The sequence below is a fragment of the Telopea speciosissima genome, chromosome 3 (assembly GCF_018873765.1).
Source record: "Telopea speciosissima isolate NSW1024214 ecotype Mountain lineage chromosome 3, Tspe_v1, whole genome shotgun sequence".
Lineage (NCBI taxonomy): Eukaryota > Viridiplantae > Streptophyta > Magnoliopsida > Proteales > Proteaceae > Telopea > Telopea speciosissima.
In genome coordinates this window covers 68498135-68520706 of record NC_057918.1, presented here as the reverse complement: position 1 = coordinate 68520706, position 22572 = coordinate 68498135, and the positions used below count along the sequence as shown (strand labels likewise).

General features: G+C 41.3%; 1 protein-coding gene across 1 annotated transcript in view; it reads right to left on the bottom strand.

The window, feature by feature from the left end:
• The window catches only part of LOC122654648 (CLIP-associated protein), a 56517-nt gene that overhangs the window by 10082 nt on the left and 23863 nt on the right, over positions 1–22572 (bottom strand). The window contains exons 8-19 of the mRNA XM_043848844.1: positions 12247–12321; positions 12095–12163; positions 11933–12018; positions 11666–11783; positions 9599–9697; positions 9158–9518; positions 7174–8975; positions 6931–7026; positions 4346–4450; positions 4144–4218; positions 3992–4060; positions 3819–3887 (exon numbers count right to left, since the gene is read on the bottom strand). Of these exons, the coding sequence (XP_043704779.1) occupies positions 3819–3887; positions 3992–4060; positions 4144–4218; positions 4346–4450; positions 6931–7026; positions 7174–8975; positions 9158–9518; positions 9599–9697; positions 11666–11783; positions 11933–12018; positions 12095–12163; positions 12247–12321 (3024 nt within the window). The remainder of the gene's footprint in view (positions 1–3818; positions 3888–3991; positions 4061–4143; positions 4219–4345; positions 4451–6930; positions 7027–7173; positions 8976–9157; positions 9519–9598; positions 9698–11665; positions 11784–11932; positions 12019–12094; positions 12164–12246; positions 12322–22572) is intronic.

The window sequence follows — 22572 nt, the reverse complement described above, 5'->3', positions numbered from 1 at the left end:
AATAAAGAGATGGGAAAAGGGGGATGCGGCATGAGATGAGAACTGAAAAAAAAGGAAAAATGACAAATGAAAGATCGAAAAAAAGAAAGATGAAAGTAAGAGGAAAAAAGCACAGCCCAGCAAGTCAGGAGAATCTCAACTAGATGGGGTTTGCTACATGGATCCTTGCCCTCTAATAGGCTCTATCCGAGGTCATACTTGGTACAAGACCTAGACTATGCATGTCCTTCCTCACTACTTCTCATTTTAGGCCCTGCCCCTAGCTCTTTTAGCTCCTTCAATAGGAAACATATCACTCCTCCTTACTGGGACGCCCCTAGGCCTTCGTTGAATATGACCATACCACCTTAAACGACTCTCTCGGAGCTTGACATTGATCGGGGCGACTCCCAAGTCCGCTCTGATACGTTCATTCCGTATTTTATCCTTCCTTGCTTTCCACACACCCATCATAACACCCTTATCTCTGCTGCACATAGCTTATCAACATGTCACTTCTTAACTGCCCAACATTCTGCCCCATACATCATAGCCGGTCGTACAACAGTCCTATAGAACTTTCCTCTAAGATTTAAAGGAATACGTCGGTCACACAGCACTCCGGACGCACCTTTCCACTTCATCCAGCCAACTTAATTCTCTGTGAAACATCATCCTCTATGTCACCTTCTTTACTTATGATTGACCCCAAATATCTAAAATGGTCACTTTGCGGAATCTCTCTTTCCTAAATTCGCACCATATCAATATCTATCATAATGTGACTAAAATTACACATCATATACTCCGTCTTTGTTTTACTAATCTTAAAGCCTCTTGATTCCAAGGTTGATCTCCATAGCTCTAACTTAGTGTTAATCCCTGCTTTTGTCTCATCCACATATCATCTGTAAAGAGCATGCACCATGGGACCTTGTCTTGAATGCTCTTGGTTAGGTTGTCCATGATAAGCGCAAAAAGATGAGGGCTTAAAGCTGATCCCTGATGTAACCCAATCGTAATTGAAAATTCCTTGCCCTGACCTCCCACATATCTCACCATAGTCATTATGCATTTATGCTCGCATACATGTCTTTAATTACATCCACATATTTACTCAACACCCCTCTCTTCACTAGAACATATCGCATTTAATCTCTAGAGACTCGGTCAATGGCTTTTTCCAAGTCGATAAAGACCATATGGAGATCCTTCTTGCAATCTATATATCGTTCCATAAGCCTCCTCAAAAAGTTGATAGCTTATATCATTGATCTACCTGACATAAAGCCAAATTGGTTCACCGAGATATGAGTCTCTTTTCTCAAACGGGCTTCAATAACCTTCTCCCAAAGTTTCATAGTGAGACTCATTAACGTTATGCTTCTATAGTTATGACCGAGTTCGTTGTTCTCCTCAATAAGAGATGATGGCTCTTTCATATCTCCTATTTAGTAGAAGCAACTCTGCAACTCTTACTCCATTAACTTCATCTTCCAAGGCAAGATTGTGTGTCCAAACTTGCACCAAATATCCGGATCTAATAATGAGCATTCAACCACATGGCACCCAATACAACTCTTACATTACTATTCTACTGTCTCCGCATGATCATCTTCGCATTGAGGCTTTACACAGATGCTGACTGGGGTGGTAATCTTGACAGAAAATCCAATTCAAGTTATTGTACTTTTGTAGGAGGCAATCTTGTCACGTGACGAAGTAAAAAAACAAAATGTTGTGGCAAAGTCTACTGCTGAAGCCGAATTGCGTGCTATGGCCCAGAGCATGTGTGAGTTATTGTGGCTTCAGAGTTTACTCCAAGATGTTAGTGGTTTTGTTCATCGTCCAATGATGTTGTACTGTGACAACAAAGCAACAATCAGCATTGCCCACAATCCAGTGCAACATGATAGTACCAAGCATGTGGAGATTGATAGACATTTCATCAAGGAGAAGTTAGAAAGTGGGTAGATTTGCATATCTTTTGTGAAGTTTGATGGTCAACTTGCTGATGTCTTCACTAAAGGGCTAAGTGGAAAGTTATTTCATCCTAGTATACTCAAGTTGGGCATGTGTGATATCTATGCCCCAACTTGGCGGGGAGTCTTGAGTTATGTAAGCCGATAACGGTGTTTTTGGGTTTTTCTCTGTTTTATTTCCTGTAGCTAGCATAGTCAGCTATACAGAGACATATTTATAATTCTGCCCTCTTATTGAAAACTATAAATGGACTGAGTGATCACATTAATCACTTAAGCCATTCTCAAAAATCTGTTTTGTTAACAATTTTCTTACTGTGTTTTTCAAAGTTCTGTTGTGCCACATGGTGAAATCCATTTTGGCCAAACCTTGACACATGAATAGGGGTTGGGGCCACCCCACCTATCCACAAAATTTGGCCCCTATGCAACCTGCCTTGTGGCAGATATAAGGGGAATACAGGATTTTTAACATTTGAGATTTTGACCGAAATTTGTCAAGCGACATTCTCTTTCCCTGGCAACCGAAATCTGAAAATTTTTGAAAATTTGCTGAAATTTTAATTAAAACGTGTTGAAATCAATGTTGGAAAATCAGGAAAGTTGATTTGACTTGCCCTTCCAAGAAAATGTGTCTCGGATGAATCAAGGAAGTTACATGATATGATAAACATGTCAGGCTTTTCATTACAGAAAAAAACCTGTTTTTTCCTTCTCTCTTACACGTGACTCTCTATCCCCTGTTTCTTGTTTTAAAAAAAAAAAAACTCATATAATCGTCGTGGATGGCTTTGATTGCTGCGAGTGTGATATGACCATCTTAGTCAGAATAAGATCATTCCTCTATTCTTTCAATCCTCAAGAAAGATAGTGGGATCAAATGTTTCTATTGAATGCATATTCATTCCTATAATTCAATTTGCTGGATCAGATTTCTGATATTAAGAGGGAACAAGGATTTTCTTTTGTCCTTGTTTCAACTTTGATGAGTAAACAATGGAAATCAGCGGAGAAAGTGGAATCCAAAGTTTCAGAGACTTAGGAGCAAGAGAGTTTTGATTGAGTGGCAGAGAAAAAGCAACTTTCTATGACTCAGTGAATCTTAACTGACTCACCCCATGTCAACGGCTCCAATAAAACCCAGCCTGACTTGGACCGAGTCCTCTCATTTTTTTAGCCTACCCAAGTTTCCATGATTTTTCACCAGGTTTCCTTAAATTTTGGCATGACTCAGCTGACTTGCCCAGGCCAAAACCTGATTCTCCAAAGTCCAACCATGTTTAAAATTGAGGACATATTACTGTTTCCCATAGTTATCAAGGCATCGCCTTGCCGCCTTGTTGGTGTTACCTGGATTTTAGACCCTCTCCAACGCCATGGTCGCCTTGCCGCCTTGATAACTATGCTGTTTCTCCAGGGGTCAAAATCAGTCGATCAGTTGAAATTTCAAACATTAATAGGAATGCATTGCTTAGTGGGTCATCCAGAAACCATTCCTCTCACAAGAAAACAGAACTGGATGGAAATATACCCACCCACCCCCACCCCCCACCTAAAAAAAAAAAAAAGAACATAAAAAGGAAAACAATAATAATGATGAAATGCAAAAAGAAAATATATGGAAGAAGGCATGGGACTACCAGCTAATCAAAAGAGAGCAAAATAAACATCAACCTCAGTCATAAAGGTAGACATAATACAAATCTATTAGTTTCAATAAATAACAAAAAGAAATGAGCAAGCAAATACAAAGTTAGCAGCATATTCACAACACAGATTATCCAAATCAATAACAATAAGTGGTGACGCACAACAATCTCCCCAAGAAATAAATGAGATATCTGTAATGGAGAATACCTTGGTCAAACAGTTGATGCAAGTTACAAGAGTTTTCTCGTCTTCGGTAACCAATAGAGGTACAATCACCTACAATGTCCAAAAAGGAAGAAATTTTGTTCTCTAAGGTCCCAACCTGGAACTTCCAACAATTCCACTAAACATGATGAACAGGACAGTCTGAAATAACTCACAGTAAGACATCTGAATGGATCATACTGTGATAATACAATAGTTAAACAATGCTCTGCTTCATTCGAAACCTGGATGCAAAAATGATGGAGTTGAGATCTGGAAAAACCATATAAATATTAAATATCGAGACAGTTATTGGAAGGCAGGATACCTTGGCAACCGTATCCTTTGTAACATTAAGCAGTTTCTCAATTACAATTTCAACAGAATCCTCCATGCCATCTTTCTGCAAGTAAAAGATAACCATTTAAGATTTCATCAAAGTAATACCCAACAAGCTAATGAAGGCCAGAAGATGTGCAATAATAGTTCTGAGAATCCAACAATGGACCAATAGAATATATTTTGCATACCTGATTATTAAGCATTTCAACTATCAACGTAAGAGCAAGTTCCCTGGTTGAAGAATCTGAATCATCCAATACCTCAAGCACCACAGTAAGAATCTGGTTGAAGTACTGCAGATAAACCAATTAAAAGCCAGTTGCAAATTTTACCAAAAAAAAAAAAACATGCCAGTTGCAAAGAACTAAAGCAAAATTAAAATAGTTCTGTTGCCTATAAGGAGGGAAAGAGTGCCTCAGATATAGTATGGGCAAAGAAAACATAATATTTTTTTTTATCTAAACTAAAGGGCTCCGAATACATATTTCAGGTATTTTCCCCTCAAGATTGGACACTTCTGCCACATGATATTACAGATAATCAAACAAACTGCATTGACAATAGATAACACACCTTAAGGGAAGGAAGAGGGAGAAAGGGATGGGAAACCTAGGGTATATCGACAGAGCTTCGAAAGGCAGGTACACTTGGTTCAACTTCCACATTTCAACAGTCTGATTTTTCTTTTTCTTTTTTCAATTGCTGTTGTTGGGATGGCAGAACAGTAATAGGAAAAAAAAAAGAGAATACGTAAGAATGAAGAATAAGGAGACGGAAGCAGAGAGATTGATAGGGAGGGAGCTGGATGTGTTTCGGCTCTGATACCAAATTGGTGGAGGGCCTGTTAGAGAACGGGGAGAAATCTGAGATCGGATCTCAAAGTTTCAAGGGAGAGAGAATCACATAACCACACACTCACGTAGAACAACCCAATCAACTTTGTATTTCAAATCTGTTCCTTTCATTGGGTACATGCAATTATATACAGGGAAAAAAAATAAAGAATCCTAATCAGACTTTAAAACTGAAACTAAATTGCAATCAAATTCATCTTTCTCTCTTACGTAACATACCCAAAGCAAACATAAGAAAATAAAAGACATAAATACTAACTAAACTACTAAAAGACATAAAGACTACATAAACAACTACCAGCCCTCATTAGACCAAAAACTCAGGTTGCGCTGGTTCCAACTGAGTCTCTGACTTTAGGTTTCCAAGCCCAGTCACACTGGTCCAACCAGTCGAGTGCTACTGCATCAGCCCCCTTGCCCGGTCTAGTTGGTTTCATTTCTTGAAATTGTTTCATCTCTTGTTGGTTTTTCCTGAAGATGTCAAGAAACTCAAATGATTGTGGCACTACTCTCCTTTCGGAAGAAAGGGGAAGGTCTTGTGGAAGGCAGTGCTGATAGCATTTTTTGGTGTATTTGGGAAGAGAGGAACAGCATATTATTCCAAAATAAACAAGGGGAGGTCATGGAAGCAATTGAAAGAATTAAATGTAGGGTTGTTCATTGGGCTCAAGCCAATGACTTGTTCAAGGATTTCCTGTCAACTGGTCATTCAAACATTGTTTTCTTAATATTTTCATGAAGGCAACAGCAACCGACACCTGAAGAGGTGCCTAAGCTCAACAGGAATGGCTGTTCCCTTGGTAATCCTGACCCCCCAAGTATTGGGGGAATAATAAGGTTGTGGGATCGCAGTGTGGCAGGGATGTTCTCTGGGACTATTAGAGAGGGTGATTCTACTAAAGCAGAGTTGATAGAGCTAAAAACTGAAATCGATTTCTTGTCAAGGGGGGGGGGGGCTATATGCAATAGTGGAAGGGAATTCAGCAAATGTGATTAGATGGATGACACGCTCAAAGGATGTCCCTTGGTGCTGTAGCTATCTAATAAGCAATGTTCCAGGTTTCGAGCCTAGTTTCAACCAGGCTTGAAACTGACAAATTTTGCGAAATTTTGGTTCCAGATTTCAATGGATGATTTAGAGGCCCAAATGGCCAAATTAGATCCCGAAACTTCTAGGAAACCCAGTTTTAGGCCCCCTATAATAGATTGTAAACTAATACACCCAAAATGGTAGTTTGACTTCAGACCTTAGGTTGGTAGTATATGTACTACCCAGTCTAATATGGCCTATTCCGCACAACTTTGAATCGTGCACAGAACTTCCACAAATGCAACAAATCGTCACTTTCAATCTGTTCCACTACTGCCCAACAACTTTTTCACGCTTGTATGGGAGTGATTTGGCCCCTAAAAAAATAACTAGTTTCCCAAAACCTTAGAGTTGAAACCAGTGAAACAAACGAAATGGGTACAAATTTTGACCCTTTTCGTTCAAACTAAACATAATATATTAAAGGTTTATATCGTTCAAAACAACAAAATTTCGACCAAAACCTTGCACTTATTACATATTGCATGAGTTTCGTTTTGACATCTTGCTAAACCAAAATATTTCGTGAAATTTCAGTGAAACCTTGAACATTGCTAATAAGGCCAATCCAGCAGGTTGCATCTCGACTTGACATGATGTTGTGGAGGATCTAGCTAAACAAGGGGTTGTGAGATCTAGTATCTGTTTTCAGGATTCCATTCAATTGTGAGCTTTGCCTAGAATTCATAATAGCATTGGCTTGGGCTTGGGGGTTTGACCCTCTACGTATTTGTATCCTTGTACTTATACGAGATGGTTTTCTAGCAATAGATTGTTGTTGTTTATACTACAAGGAAAAAAGAAACACACTATCGAAGAAGTATCACACCTTGGTCCATATAGAGTGATTGTTAGCCACAGAAACTTCAATCAACTGCTGAAGTGCCTCACGTTTGCTCACAATCCCATCATTTCCGTTGCAAATCTACAGGCATAGGATTCCCTTTGTTAGGATAAAGCTTAATTTGAATGTTTCTTCAACATTTATCATATGATTGAATGAGAAAAAAGTTCTTCAGATGACCAGCAAATGAAGATATGTTCCCAAAACTTCTGATTTTCCAGTACTCACATGGTGAAGAATTTGAGGAATGCTTGGTCCAGAATCTGGACTGGAGTAAATTTTAACTGCATTCCGCTTCTCTTGATTAAGATCCACATCAGGGGAACTTTCTTGACCAACCCCAAAACCAGTTCCAAAGCGATCAGAGTTCACCAGTCCATTAAGGTCAAGACGAGGAGTTGCCAAAGAACTCTCCATACCCAAAGTACGATCCACATTTTCAGTCCGGCTAACCCATGATCCAATGTTCTCAACCGTTGTGCTAGTACTGTACTTCAGATCCTTGCCTTTGAAACTAAGAGCCTCAGTATTAGAAATAGCATCAAGATTTTGATAAGAATACTCCTGAGTTTCATCTGAAGGTGTTTGGCCAATGGAGCCTGTGATCTGAGTGGATTCTTGCATGGAATTCCATTTTCTGCCACTATCACCATCAACTGATCCAGCTGAATACCTTCCAGAGAAGTGACCTTTCTTTGATGCACCAGCATATCCGTCTTCTGAAGAAGTCCCAACAACATCTGATGGGTCGTAGAAAGATTTAGATCGCTGACGGTCTTTCTTGTTTTGTAGGAAGTTCATCAAGTCCACCTCTATTCGAGGGGTGTACTGCTTTAGTGCTCGTCTCAGTGAATTTTGTTCTTCAACCGAGAGACTGAGAATAAAATTTAAGACCGCAGTAGAATCAAAATGAGAATAAACTGATATAATTCCTGTAATAGCTGCTTCCTTCAGTTTCGTATTTTTATCATGGACTGAAGGTGTCAACTTAGCAAGCCACAACTTTAGGATGCCATTATTACCAGAACCTTCAGAATTTGTAGCATGCATGTTGAAGGAGTTGATGGCAAACTCAATTACAGCTAATTTTGCTTTTGGTGACCGTTGTTCATCCAATGAACGGAGCAAAGCAGGTAGGAGAGAATCTATACCGTAAGTCTTGCTCACAGTTTCTAAAGTTGTTGAGCAAGGCTGCCGAACTAACTCCTTAGGATCAATTAACCGTGAAAATACATGTGGCAAGATTCTTTCCATGTAACTTTCAAAAGGCTTTTTACAAGCTGGAATGATCTCAGCAAGTGTTGACAGAGCTGCCTGTGCAACTTTATGGTGAGGGTCATCCAAGTGTTGGAAAAACAACTTCATGACCTTCTCAAAACTCAGAGTAATTTCTTGGACACCTTTTGGCCCTTGCTGAAGCAAAGTTCGGAGATAGTTAAAAGCAGCAACCCTAGCGCACCAATCAGAACTAGGACTGAGACCTTCAGTCAGGGCATCATGGAGAGATATTGGACCATCCATATAGCTCGACAGTTCACCAACTCCTAGTTGGCTATCATCAAAACTTTTTCTACTACTAGCAGAAACACGCCCAGCCACATGCTTTCTCAAAAGCGGCCTCTGGAAGTTGGGGATATAATTGTTCTGTGAGTCCCTGAAATTTGCATCTTTGTAAGAACTGTCTACATACTGTCTGTCAAAGTGTGTGTTAAAAAACCGTCTGCTTGCCCTGATATCAGCATTCTCTTCAATTGAACCTCCTTGTTGTCTTTCAGAAGCTCGCTTGGTTGTGTATGAAGTTGAAAGGGCCGACAAAGGCTCAGTTTTCAGATTATACGATAATTTACCATTATCTTTAGATGCTTGAATCTCTGAAGTGATGAGATCAGACATAATAAACCCACCATTACGATTACTACTTTTAGTAATATGAGATGCGGTCATGTCTGTCAACATAGAATTCATGTGATGATTCGAAGCAGGAACAGCGGGAGGAAATGGTGGATCACGAGCTGATGGAGGGTCAACTCCTGCGCTAGGGCCAATAAGAGAAAAAATTAGCCATTCACAAATGACTCTCGAAAGGAATCCAGACAATTCTACTCATCAGTCATTAGAAGATGATGTTTCACCAACTCAGCTAAAACACTAATTCTCAAAAAATAATATCACAGATGGAAAAGAAACTTTAATGGAGCGATTCATCAAATACCTAAATCCAAGCTAGTTGAGTGTACAGTTGAAGAATTGTATCTGTCAGATAAATCTAAACCTCTCAGCATGCTTTCAATAGCTGTAACCTTTTGTTTGCTAGCATGCAGCACACTTTCAAGACTTCTTTCAGCGCCTTTTGCAACAGACTTTGCTTGAGATGGAAGCAGACCAGAAGAAATGGATGCCCCTGGTGGGAGACTTGCACTTCTATCCATAGCGACAATAGCAGAAGTTCCATATGCAGGTAGATTTGAAGGTGTAGTCGTTTGTGATACAGTACGTGATATTGGCGCACCTCTCTCACGGAGGGAAGGGGAAGCATATCTTCTGTGCATAACCCCATCTTCATCATTAATGATCTGTCAAGACTTCATCACATTAGGGACTAGTATCACTAATGGAGACATGAATTTTCTTAAAAAACAAGGAAAGCAGATACCCTTTGAATAACAGGATCGAAGGATGAAAATAGGCGACGGGAACGTTCCGGCCATGTTTTGGCAAACATTCTATAGCAAGTTCTAGCATTTGCTCGTACCTGCAAAGTTCAAAGTTTTGTTTAATAGATTTGATGACCAATCTCTAAAAATACACCCAGAAAATAAATCATCTAAATTATAAGAAAACAAATGGGGTAAGTTTATAACATCAGAGCTTTTTTCATGACAAGTGGAATATTTTCAGAGGGCAAATCACAAGGAAATAGTCATGTTTAAGTGATACAAAATGCAACAGGTATGCATTTACCGAGTTGTCAAGTACAAATAAACAAATACGAAATGGCTTAAAGAAGCGAAAAAGAGAAGAATCCCAGAGGTGCTCTTTTGAAAGCATGTATTTTTTCTGGCCCAGCCATTTGATCCCTTCTAAAACCAGAACCCATTCTACTAGGTCCAGCCCATTGCTCCCTTCTAACCGATGCCATGAGCCCAACCATGCCTCTCCTTCGCCATCCCATATTATCCCTGTCCTGGCCCAGCAGGCCCACCCTGTGTAGCCCATCAGTCTTTCAACCCCTGCCAACCCTCTCCTTCTGAAGTAGCCCTAATGGGGGACCAGGAAGGAGAAGAGAAAAGCTAGAAAGAAATCAGAATTGCAAGGGGAGGAAGAGAAGAAAAAGCGGTAGAAGGAGAGGGGGGGGGGGGGTTGCACATGCACAAAACTCACTTTTCAATTCATTCTTCCATATCTGAACGATGGGGGATTACATCATATATAAAGAAAAAATAAAAGACTCCTAAAAAAGTTAAAACTCATCCTCCACAACTAAAACTTATCCAAAGAGGGAAACTAAAACAAATGGAAACCAAATATCCTACGTAACTAACTTCTAAAAATAAAGAGAGAGTAAAATAAGCTAAAACACATTATTTCCCCAAATAAGATAAATTCCTAAAATCCTACTAGATCCAAGAATTCAAATTGGACCCGGTTCATCTCCGTGCAACTGGGTTTGGGTCAGTCCAAGGTAGTGCACCAGTTGGGTCGGCCCGGTCCAAGATTCTCCTGCATCAAGTCCACAACCTTACCCATACATTACCTCACTCCTGCCCCTCCCATCGTCTGCGGAGTTGGAGCACCTGCCGACCCACCGGACCCAAAATTCCCCTAACTCATCGTCTTCACCTGCCCCATCTTTGGCTGCTCTTCTGTCTGGACAGTCCTCCCTCCCAGCCCAGCCTCTGCTCGTGTTTCCTCACTTTGCCCAAGGCCACCTGCGTGCTACTTCCCTCCTCACCCCTTCCTGATCCTGCCCCATCCCCTCTCCATGCTTTCAGTGGCTCAACCCCTAACCCCCTCCAGCCCTCTATTGTACCTCAACCCCACCATTCATGTCTACCGCCGGTGCGACAAAAGTTCTCCTCATTATCCCAAGAAGCAGTCCCACTGGACTTTTCCTTGCCCAGTAATGAAAAGCTTTTGCCTTTTAAGTATGGATATCCTTAGTCATATCCTTTACCAAGACAACTAGTTGTGATTAGGTGGGCTATCCTGCATTTTTTGCGGCTTCTTCAATTCCTGGTTCGTGCACATCCTTTGAAGATGGGTCTGTTTGTCCAGTTATGGTTAGGCCTTTGCTTGCTAAGGCCTCTTCCCGGTGTGGCACCTCCTTAATTTTGTCTGTTGTGGTTGTTTGGGGTTACTCCCCTTCCCTTTTTTCAGGCCCTAGCATTTTTGTAAAGGCAAGGTCTTGTAATTGATTTGCGGCTTGTTTGTTCTCCCCCCCCCCCCTTTTTCTTTCCTTTGGTAATGAATTTTTTATTCATCGTAAGAAAAAAAAAAACCCAAAAAACCAGAACCTATTTATTGAGACCCATTAACAAAGAGGGCAGACAAACAAATGACCAGAAAAGACTAATATTATTTACAAAGATGAATGGTTTGATAAGAAAATGAGTCATGGATAAGGTGTAAATTTTAGATGTAACATTTTTCTTTCCTTTCCACAACCCCCCTTTATTGTTCATTTTTTATACAGATTCCCAGAGAAATGACCATGTAATACCTCACTCATTGCATCTGCCACACAGCACTTAATAAAATCTTCATAAAGATCAGCCGATCGTTGTATCTCTGGTGCATCGGCCCAATATTCTAGTATCAGCAGTGCATACTCACAACACCTGCAACACAGGAAAACAGCAAAATTTTTTTTTTTGGGGGGTGGGGGGTGTGTAAGGTGGGGGAGGGGGAGGGAGAGAGTAGTAGGAACCAGATCAGTGATGACTTACTGACTTGCTACACAAATCTTTGCCAATACACAAAGCCATACCTGGCACGAAGCACCGCACTACGGTCATTCTTTGCGCAATCAGCAATTCGTGGAAGTACACGAGCAACTTTGCAGTTCCGCAACATCTGCAAAGCCCTCAAGATAAATTAAAAAGGTACAAAATTGAAACAACTGAGTGTGAAATAGTTAATGAAGACATACCGTTTTTATGCAATTGTCTGCAGATTCAGCTATTACCAGGACAGTTATGACAACAAGCTTGAAAAGAACCTAAAGAAGGTTATTTCAACAAAAATATCAGATAATTATCACAGCATATTAGAACAACAATATTCAGCAAGAAGAGAAGTTACCGGAATGAACATCTCAGCACACGCCTCAAAATCTCCCAGAAGTTCCTTCGACAATAAGTTCAAAAGATGACAAGCCTACACAAGAAAGGAAAATTCAATTAGAAACAAATAGAAGAATTATAGTGCCCTTTCTTACACTGCTTGATTTATTTTATTTTTGGATGCATCCCATGACCACAACCAATGTGGAAGATACTAATGCCAAAGTTCTACAGCACATATCCAATGTCCAAGATACAAAACCTAAGTTCTAGAGCCTAACCAACGTTAAAAATTACAAAGCAAGTATTGTTACTCAACCATTGCAGGACCATATTACTAGAAGGGAAGAATAAATGAACAAGGCTTATGCTTTGATTGCAAACAGAGACCCATTCGCATAAAAGCGTAAATGTGCAGCTCTCACCAAAGGAACCCCAGATTTGTGCCTTAGTGTTACCAACTGGGTAGAAAATAGACGCCCACTTTAGTGCCAGGCGCAAGGCACATGCAGGAGGCAACACTTCACAACACTAGACTACAAACAGGTCCAGCTTACCAATTTAGTTGCTGGAATTTATTTTAAGCATGGAATTGATGTAGATAAATCAGAGAAAATAGGCCTATTTTAAAGGAAATAAACCTTGGATTAGGTTACATATATTTTGGGAATTCGGTCAAATGAGTTCTCTTTGTAATAGGCCACTTTAATGGGCCTAAAATATCTGTAGGAGGTAGGAATACGAGATTAATGTTTTTTCAGTGAATAAAAAAATTCATTACCAAAGAGAAAGAGGACTACAGAAGCCCCCTAAAGAGGGAAAGAGAAGGAAAATACACAACAAGGCCTCAAGAAGAGGAAGGAGAGAGGGAGACCCCAGAAGGCAACAATATGCCTGTTCCTTGGAGAGTCAATACAAGTAAGGAGAACCAAAGAAATCTTGGCTTTAATGTCAAAAGAAATGGAATCCCAAATCTAGCAAAGAGATCAAGAGTTAGAGGTCCATTTCCTGATATTTCACTCCATCCAAATGTGCTTAATAGCAGTGCAGAAGGCTAGTTTCCCCACAGTATTACAAAATGAAGACCCAGAGAAGGTCATATCCACCCAGATCCACTCCCTTGCAAAAAGAAGAATAAACGCCTTCTGGACCAGCACTTAGCAAAGATGCCTTTCCAAACAGAGGAGGAGAAGGGGCACTCAAAAAAAAAGATGGTCAATATCTTCAACCGCAGTCCAGCAGAGGCAGCACGAGGAGACAACAATCTGACGGTGGAGAAGGAAGGACTGTGTGGGGAGGCAATTGGTGAAGACCTGCTAGGCCGTAAAACAATGTCGAGGGATGTGATGCTTAACCAAAGAAGCTTCCGCCAAAGAGAAGGAGGGCCTCTAGATAACATGAAAGCCGCCTTGGAGCTGAAGGAACCAGAGGAAGAAGTGGTCTAGACTACTCAATCTCCCCTCCCAAAGGGTCTTCTATGGATAGAGGGCAAAGCATTCCATAAAACATTAGATGTCGGATGAGACGAAATTGGGAGGGCCCAATCATCAAGATGGATGATGTCAGCAACCATGCCCTGCCTAGAGAGACCAGAGTTGAAGATAGCTCTAGGGGCACAAGGTGAAGGAGCACTCCCATGGGATGCCAATGGTTCATCCAAAATTTGGTAGAGGCCCCAACATCAATATGGGAGCAAATGGCTCCAAGAACAGCAGAATGAAGATCCAGGATCTTGCGCCACACCCAAGAAGCATCAGACGAGGTCGAGACCGTCCAAATTGAGTCAAAATGAAGCAGCCCTGAATAAACCGAGTCCACCCAAATACTTTTCTCCTTGTTTACAAGCTTCTAGATCAAGTTGGTGATGCCAGCTAAATTAACGTCTTTGATTCTTCTTAGACCCAACCCTCCTTCCTCTTTTGGGAGACAAACAGAATCCCATTTAATGGGGTAAAGGAATCTGGAGGAGTCATTTCCTTTCGAATGGAAGGCAGGAAAGAGAACAGGGGCCCCAAAGGAAAAGAATATACAAGCAAAGGCAAAAGCCGAAAAACAACATCACACCCAAATTAGGAGTAGGAGAGGTTCCAAGAGGTTATAATGTATTTATTTCTAGGAGAATCTACATCTAAAAGGGGCCGCAGACAATTTGCTTCTATGTCAAAGGAGATGGAGTCCCAAATCTGCTGGAAAGATCTGGAGTCAAGAGTCCATCTTCTAAGGTTACGCTCCAACCAAATATGGTGAAATAGCAGCTCCAAAAGCAAGTTTCTTCACACGGTCCCAAACAGAGGAGCCTCCAAAAGTCATGTCAACCCAAATCCACTCACGCTGGAAAGACAAAATCCGTCTATAGAGGGGCTAGCAACGAGCCAAGAGCTTCATGGAACTGATGGAGTAATTGATGTTCTTCTTCTGTTTTGGAGAACAGTAAGATGTCATTAATGTAGATCAATGCCATGAAGTATGGAATCATGCTCTCTCCCTCAAAGATGCAAGTTGGGGTTCCCAAGATAGACTTCCTTGGCGTCACCATTGACCAGGGAAAATATGAGCTTCAACCTCATATTAGAAGATCTTTATTACAATTCTCTGATGGCCCACTTACTGTTCAACAGCTCCAACAATTCCTCGGGATCATAAACTACATGACTGAGTACATCCCCAATCAAACTCAGTATATAGGTCCTTTGAATGCCCTCCTCAAGAAGCACCCTCCACCATGGTCATCCCAGCATATAGCAACAATCAAGCATCTCAAAGATATTGCTCAAAAGCTTCCCCCTCTCCAGATCTCATCAACAAGACTTCGGGTTCTCCAAACAGATGCTAGTGATACACATTGGGCGGCAATCCTCCTTGAAGAAAAGCAGGGAAAAAGACATGTTTGTGGATATCGCAGTGCCCAGTTCAAACCTTCCGAATAGCACTACCACTCCACTTTCAAAGAAATTCTGGTAGTCCGAAGAGGTATTGAAAAGTTCCAGTTCCACTTAATTGGCCACATTTTTCAGGTAGAAATGGACATGTCTTCATTCCCTAGAATACTTTAGTTCAAGCAGAAGACTCTCCCGGAGCCACAACTTCTCAGATGGGCAGATTGGTTTTCGAAATGGTCATTCAAGGTCAAACATATCAAAAGGAAAGATAATGTGCAAGCAGACTTCCTATCCCGTCCCAAAAAATCAATCCAGTCCTTTATCCCTGTCCTTCCCCTCTGTATGCCTCTTACTCCTGGAGCATCCTCATCTTATCCCCCTGATAATGAAGATCCAGGTTGAACCTGATCCGGCTTCATTTATACCGACACTTCCCCCAGAAGTCTACAGCGACATTTCTGGTCGCACCATGATTGAGTGTAGTAGACAAACCTATCAGGACCTCCTTCCTCTCTTAGTATACCAATATGGCCTACAGTACAAATGGATGGTATGCTACCCTACTTACCCATACCTCACACTCTTCACCATCAATCTGTTTTCTCTTTGAAAAAGAATTTTATGTCTTTTTCTGACACCTTTTTGTTGTTCACCATATAGCATTATGCCTCCCCATTTCTATCCTCCATCACTACTTAATAAGGTACAGTAGTAGCCTACTTCCCCCTGGCCATAGGAATTACCCCGGTCTCCAAGTATCCCCCTATTTTGCTAAGCTTCTCACTTTGTTTGCCCCTATCTCCCATTGGATTAATATTCTGTCTACTCTCCCTGATGATGACACCTTTGTCACCATCCTTTTTCACAGACCTCCAGATCATATGCACTCCACTTTTGTTGAACCTAATATCTCCTCCAACCATTACATGGCCTTCTCCCCAACCTTCCAGCTGCTAGGCACCTCAACATATGACCTGTTTGATCAGCGCTCACAAAGAAGAGATGAATGGCTTCAGTTCATGCACAATATGTGTTCTCACAACCAAGTGGACCCCATTCGCCCACCGGAATGCCTCATCACCACTACCCTCAATGCATGGGAGACTAATGATATTCTTCAAGATCCGGATATCCACCGCATTATGGAGAACCATATGGATTTCTTGGCGCAAAATCATATGGATGGGTCCTATGACAGTGACACTCGTCCAGACACTGATTGAGTTTAGCTTGGTTTGGTTTGGTTTGAAAAAATAACCATGGTATGGTAGCTGTAATAGTAATTAGTTGAAAATTTGGTGTGGTAGTTGTAATAGTAACTAAGTTAATGGTTGTTGTAATAGTTACCATTGGTTTGTTGTAATAGTTACCACTGGTAGTTACACATGTGGTTGTTGTAATAGTTACCATTGGTTAGTTGTAATAGTTACCAATGATAGTTACACATGTGGTTAGTTGTAATAGTTAAGGGTTTGTTGTAATAGTGTCTATAGGGTAGCTATAAATAGCAACCCTCCTCTCCATTGTAAGGCATCCTTTGAAAGACAAGAATACAAACCCTTTAAGATATCCGGATCTCGAAGAATAGCAACCCTCCTCTTACAACAAACCTTTAACTATTACAACTAACCACATGTGTAATTACTATTGATAACTATTACAACTAACCAATGGTAACTATTACAACAGCCACATGTGTAACTACCATTGGTAACTATTACAACAAACCAATGGTAACTATTATAACAACCATTAACTTAGTTACTATTACAACTACCAAGAAAAACCGGTGGTCTTTTCCCAATTTCTCCAAAATTCTTGCTGGCTGCATAACTTAGACAGGGAGGTTAGGACTTCTTGGTATAGTCGTCCAAGAGAAACCTGTTGGATCTAGATACCTTGGCTTGTTAAGTTTTTTGCTGCTTCTTTTCCGAGTGGTTCTGTAAAAGAGTTGAGAAAAACCTGCTTCATGTTGACATCATCAATTCCACCAAGAACATAGAAACGTTCGGACATCCGTACATAGTGCTTGTCAAGATCGTTCCGTTGAAATGAGCAACATTTCATTTGGAAATATTCTTCTCTGGCCTTGGTTCTGCTATTTTCCACTGGGCCTAGGAATTCATTGTAGAGGGCAACAATGAATGCTGAAATTTCCATTTGTACCCATTGCATTTGTCTGTAAGGACCGAGACTCATATACCATTCTCTCAAGTTACCATGGGTACGGACTAAGAATTTAGTCAATGCAATCTGTGAGGATGACCCTTCTTGAGCTTCTTCAGTTGTAAGCCATGCATGGAATTTTGAGAATCTTTGAGGCCATTTGGAATAAGGAATATCATCCAAAGTGAAGAATTGCCTGGGTTCCCGGGTAAAAAATTGTTGCGGTGGAGGATTATCAACTGTTGAAGGGAGATTTTCTGCTATGTCTTCTTCATCAGTGAGGTGCTCAGTGTGTTGGATATGGTCACTCTGTTCCCGAGTTGCAAAGAGAGGAGCTGGGTCTGGCGTGTCTGAGTCAGTCTCAGAGGAGAGAGAAAGGAAAGGGTAGGATTTAGGACTCTAAGAGGGTTGAATAATCAGATTTTTTAGGAAAGAATTGAGAGGATTCAGGTTTTCTGCTGGACGGAGGGGATTGCATGGGGGTAATGAGGTACTGGTTGTAGAAATCGTTGTGGTAGGAGCTGGTGGAAGGTAAGGTTGAAATGGAGGGGGCCTCTGTCGCTGAGGGGATCGAAACTGGTGGCTGTGTGGCCTTGCTTTAGCCTTAGCCTTAGACTGGGCCAAACTTCGTTGTTGTTGCTGAAGTTCCTTTAGCATTTCTGTGGGAAATGTGTGGGGTCCATCTGGTGTAGGAGAGACTGGAATCTGGATAGTTCCAGGAAAATCTGGAAAGAATGGGGTATAGGTGGTCATGGCTGGTGCCTGTGTTGGGGGAGGCTTTGGAATTGGGGCTTGCAAGGTTTGAAGCTGGTTTTCAAGCTGTTTCTTTTCTTTTTCTCGGACAGAGATAAGAAAAGAAGCATGTGCCATATCCTTCACAGTAGTAGCAATGTGCATTAATTCATGATGGAGGGCTTCAATCCTTTGCTTGAGATAGCTGATGTTCAAGCTCTGCTCTTGGAATTGCAAAGTCGCGAGCTCCTGATATGAAACAATCTTTTGCAAGTATTGGTTCTGGACAATAGCATTCTCAGCCTGCCAATTGAGTGCTGCTTCCAGTGAAGTATTGCCTGGTCTGTTTCCATTTTGATCAACAGTGTTAGGAGGTGTTATCTTCCACTTATGCAATCTCTAATCGTGATCAAGATAATCAGTAGCTAGTGGAAAGTTCTTGCTGACTGAGGAGGAAGAACTGGATCGTGAAGAAGAGGACGATTGGTTCATCATATAGCATGGAAGGGAGGCCTCTGATGGTGATTCAGGTGGTGGTGGTGGTGAAGGAGGAGAGTTTTGGTAAGGAGGATTTTCTGGGGGATTGCAGCATCCCAAAGAACAAGGCTTTAGTGTACCATACTCAACAATGAACTGGTACTTTCCTGGGTCATCTCCAAGGGGACCAACATTGGGGCAACCTGCTTTGTATCGTTGCCAAAGGGGATCTGGAGCCTTCTTTTTCTTTCTCCGAGATCGTGATCGCCTTGGTTCATCATCTTCTGAGTCATTGCAACAATCTGCACAATCGCAGACATCAAACCATTTGTGTCCTGAGGGGTTTTGGAACTCATAGATCGGTTCACCGGCATTGTCAAACGCCTTAATGGGTACATTATGTAGGCGAGGCTTGGGGTCGGTTGGAAAAAATGGGACCACGGGGCTTATGTCTGTGGGTCTGGGAAAAGAGACTGAGACTCTTCCATCTTCAAGTCTTTTGTAAGAGGGATTGGTCGCAACCATAGGGGGTAGCGGTGGTGCAGCCTCTTGGTTCTGCTCATATGAAGTGATCCACGATTCAGAGATCAATTTGACCAGTTCAGCCGTGGAGAGTTAGCGAGGCACATAGGTGATTGTCGGAATCTGATCTGAGTCAATCTTGAGGAATAGTGCATCATCAGTATGACCAGTGTTAAGGTCGAATGAGTGATTTTGCAACCTGTAGCACATCTGGTAGTGGAGAGTTGCTGCTATTGATGATTCTACCTGTGGTGCACCCGTGATTTGGACCAAAAACTGCAAAGCATCTGCACGCTTTGGATCGCTAAGGGCAATGTTGTAATTGGGATACAACATAAAGAATACAGCTCCGGAGTTGAGTGTGGTCTGAATGTTGACGATGGTGGCATGAGCATATCTCTTGAACCGAGTGTCAAGAAGATCAATTTTTTAGGCAATTGGTAAGCCTTTGCGTCCGTGAAAGGTGAGAGCTATCCGAATGGCTCCAATGTGAAGATGCATATAGCCAAGAGTTATCCATTGGCGGATGAGATCTTGGGCTATTTCAATGGGGAAGTACTGTTCTTTGCCTGAAGCAGTGACTTAATTCTAGGAAAAAGGGGAAGCTTGCACATATTCCTTCAATTTTGGAGTCTTTGAAGGAGCAACGATGGATCTGATCTTCTTGGTGAAGGAGCTCGAGTTCTTCGGAAAGACACTATACGAGTTAATGACGGGGAAGTTCGTAGGGTAGATCTTCTCCGAGTCCGGAGTGTAGTTGATTTCGTACAGGTAATCAACCTTAGTGGACTTGGAGGTTCGAAGGGTGATCTCTGAGCTAGTGGAGACATTATAGGGACGTGGTGCTTGTAACATGATTGAGAAGGAGCCGTACCCTTGAGAGATGCTCACAATGGTAGATATCTGAGTTCAAATGTGTTAGAGAAAATAGTATCCTTGCTGAAGGTTTCCCGATATAAACTAATAGGGTATAGAACGGCCTTTCGCCTGAAAACCCACCTCTAATCTCAAGGGACTTTATCAGCAAGAATCCTATTTTACCGGGTTTGTCAATCCATAGTTTTCTGATGAGGAGGATCTTCAGAGAGGCAACCTCAGAGCATACTCACCGGATGACTAAAGAACTCAGATGACTAACCATTAAAGCAGTGCTCTCTTGGACAAGGCAAAGAAGAGATTTAAGCTACCATTAAACTATGGACAAATCCTAGAAGAAAAAGGACAGCTGAAGAAGAGGTGGTCAACATCTTGAAAGGCATTCCAGCAAAGGATATATGAGGGAGCTACAGTGATGTGTCGGTGGAGGAGGAAAGCCTGCATTGAAAGGCAATATCTAAGGGCCCTCCATACTGTGAAGCTGTGGAGAGGTGTATGAGAAGGAAACAAAACCAGATTGCACCAAGTGACGATCTGCCTCAAGTCCTGATAAGATCCCAAGCAGATTTCAAGCAGAATAGACCAAAAGAGGATGCAGTCCAAGAGATCATGTTACCCTTGCCGGAGGGCCTCCTGGGTATGCCCGGAAGGGCAGACCAGATAATGTCCAAATGAGGAGGACCGAGCATCTCCCTAGATAATATATCCAAAACCATAGCAAGCCTGTCAGAACCCAGACTGTAGATGTCTTTATTCCCAGCCAAAAGGAGGAGGATGCCAAGAGGGTGCCAGTGATCCAACCAAAGCCTAGCGGAAGCACCATCATCAATCAAAGAAGTGATAGAACCATTAGCAACAGGCCTGAGCATAAGAATCATTCTCCAGACCCAAGAAGCATTAGAGGGCAGAAGAACAGACCAAATAGTCTCTTTACGAAGATGTCAAGAATATACCTAGTCAACACAAATACTCTTCTCTTTAAAAGCTAGCTTCCAAATCAACTTGAGAACTTGGCCATGTTGATATCTTTAATCCACCTAAGCCCCAATCCGCCCTTAGGCCTCAGCTTTAGGTAGACAGACTGAGGCCCAAGAAATGAGGCAGAGGAATCTGGAGCAGTCCAATCCTTAAAAGGAAAGAGCACATTAGAGCTTCAAGCTTCACAATAACAGCATGAGGGAGACCAAAGATGCCAGACCAGTAAAGGTAGGCAACCTGAAGAACCGATCTGATCAGCATTAAGTGTTTAAGTTAGGCTGGAATAGTTCAGCATTAAGTGTTTTAGTTAGGCTGGACTAGGTCATTATGAGTCCAGTTTTGGTCTAAGCTACTTTCTTTTATTTTATGCAGAGTTTTAATCAGTCAAGACTAACTCCATAGCAATGTTCGAAATTTTAGATGAAATGACCGAAATTTTGCCGAATTTTTTTATTTCGACAAAAATTAAACGAAATCAAGTGCAATACTAGGGTCATACCAAGTTTGGGTTTCGGTATCATTTCGGTCAAACGTTTTGTATAAAATGCATGGTTTCAATCGAAAATGAGCAGTTTCGGTGAAATTTCGACCATATTCAGGTTACAGTATCGTTTCACTAGTTTCACCAGTTTCGACAAAGAGGATAACTTCCTAGAAAACCTCAGTTTTGTGATTTTTGGCCAAATCACTTCGTATCTTTGTAATGAACCATATATAACATTTGATAATTATGAAATGGTTTCTAATTTTATGTTTATTAATTCCGAATGCATATTTTAGTTGTTTTAATTGAATTATGTGTGTTCACTGTTCCAATACTAAATTTTGTGTAGAATAGGTTACATTAGAGAAAGTATAAGATAGCATACAGCGTACACCCCCAACCTAGGGTCTGAGGCTAAATTACCATTTTGGATGTGTTTTTTTACAATATAAGGGTTCCACAATGTTTAGAACGCCTAAATAGGATTTCCCAGAAGCTTTGAGACCTAATCTAGCCATTTGGGCCTCAAAACAAATAGTCAAGACCTGCAGCCAAAACTTACCAGGTCTCGGTCACAATTTCATAGCTTTTCGAACCTTGGTCCATAGCAAGCTATTGGCTGGAGGAGTTTTATGCTTAATTTGAGTTTGTTTTTTATATAAGATTATTGTTAAAGTACTGTCGAATAGGAGTCGTGGACCCCTATTGGACTGTTTCAGAGTTGTTTAGTTAGTTCTCACGATGTTTTGGGGGGGGGGGGGAATACTCTCTCTCTTTGGTCTCTTCCCCTATCTCGGTGGCTGGTTATCAGTTCTCTATCCTGTTACAATTATAAAGGGCTTCAGCCCTGGATACAATTTTAGTGAATGAAAGATTGTCTTTGCCTTTGGTTCTGTGGTGATGCAGAGTGCTCCCTGCTGTGTGATTCAGTAGGGATCCCTAGTGGTGGTTCCAACTTCCAAGGTTGGGGTACTGGTGGTGATTCCAGCCCTGGAGATCAGGTGTTGATTCCTGATCATATCTTTTCTATCTTTCCATTTATTTCTTTCCTATTCTGTGCATAGTAGTTCTGCTCTTCTTTTCAAGTTCTGTTTTCAAACCTTCTTCTAGTTAAATTTCAGCTTTCCTACCTGAAGTCAACTTCTTCAAAAAACCCTGTTTTTTATCTGATTTCTAAAATATAGTTTCAGGCATAGTTGTCATGGCGCCCCTCTTTGATTTCTTCTTCCTG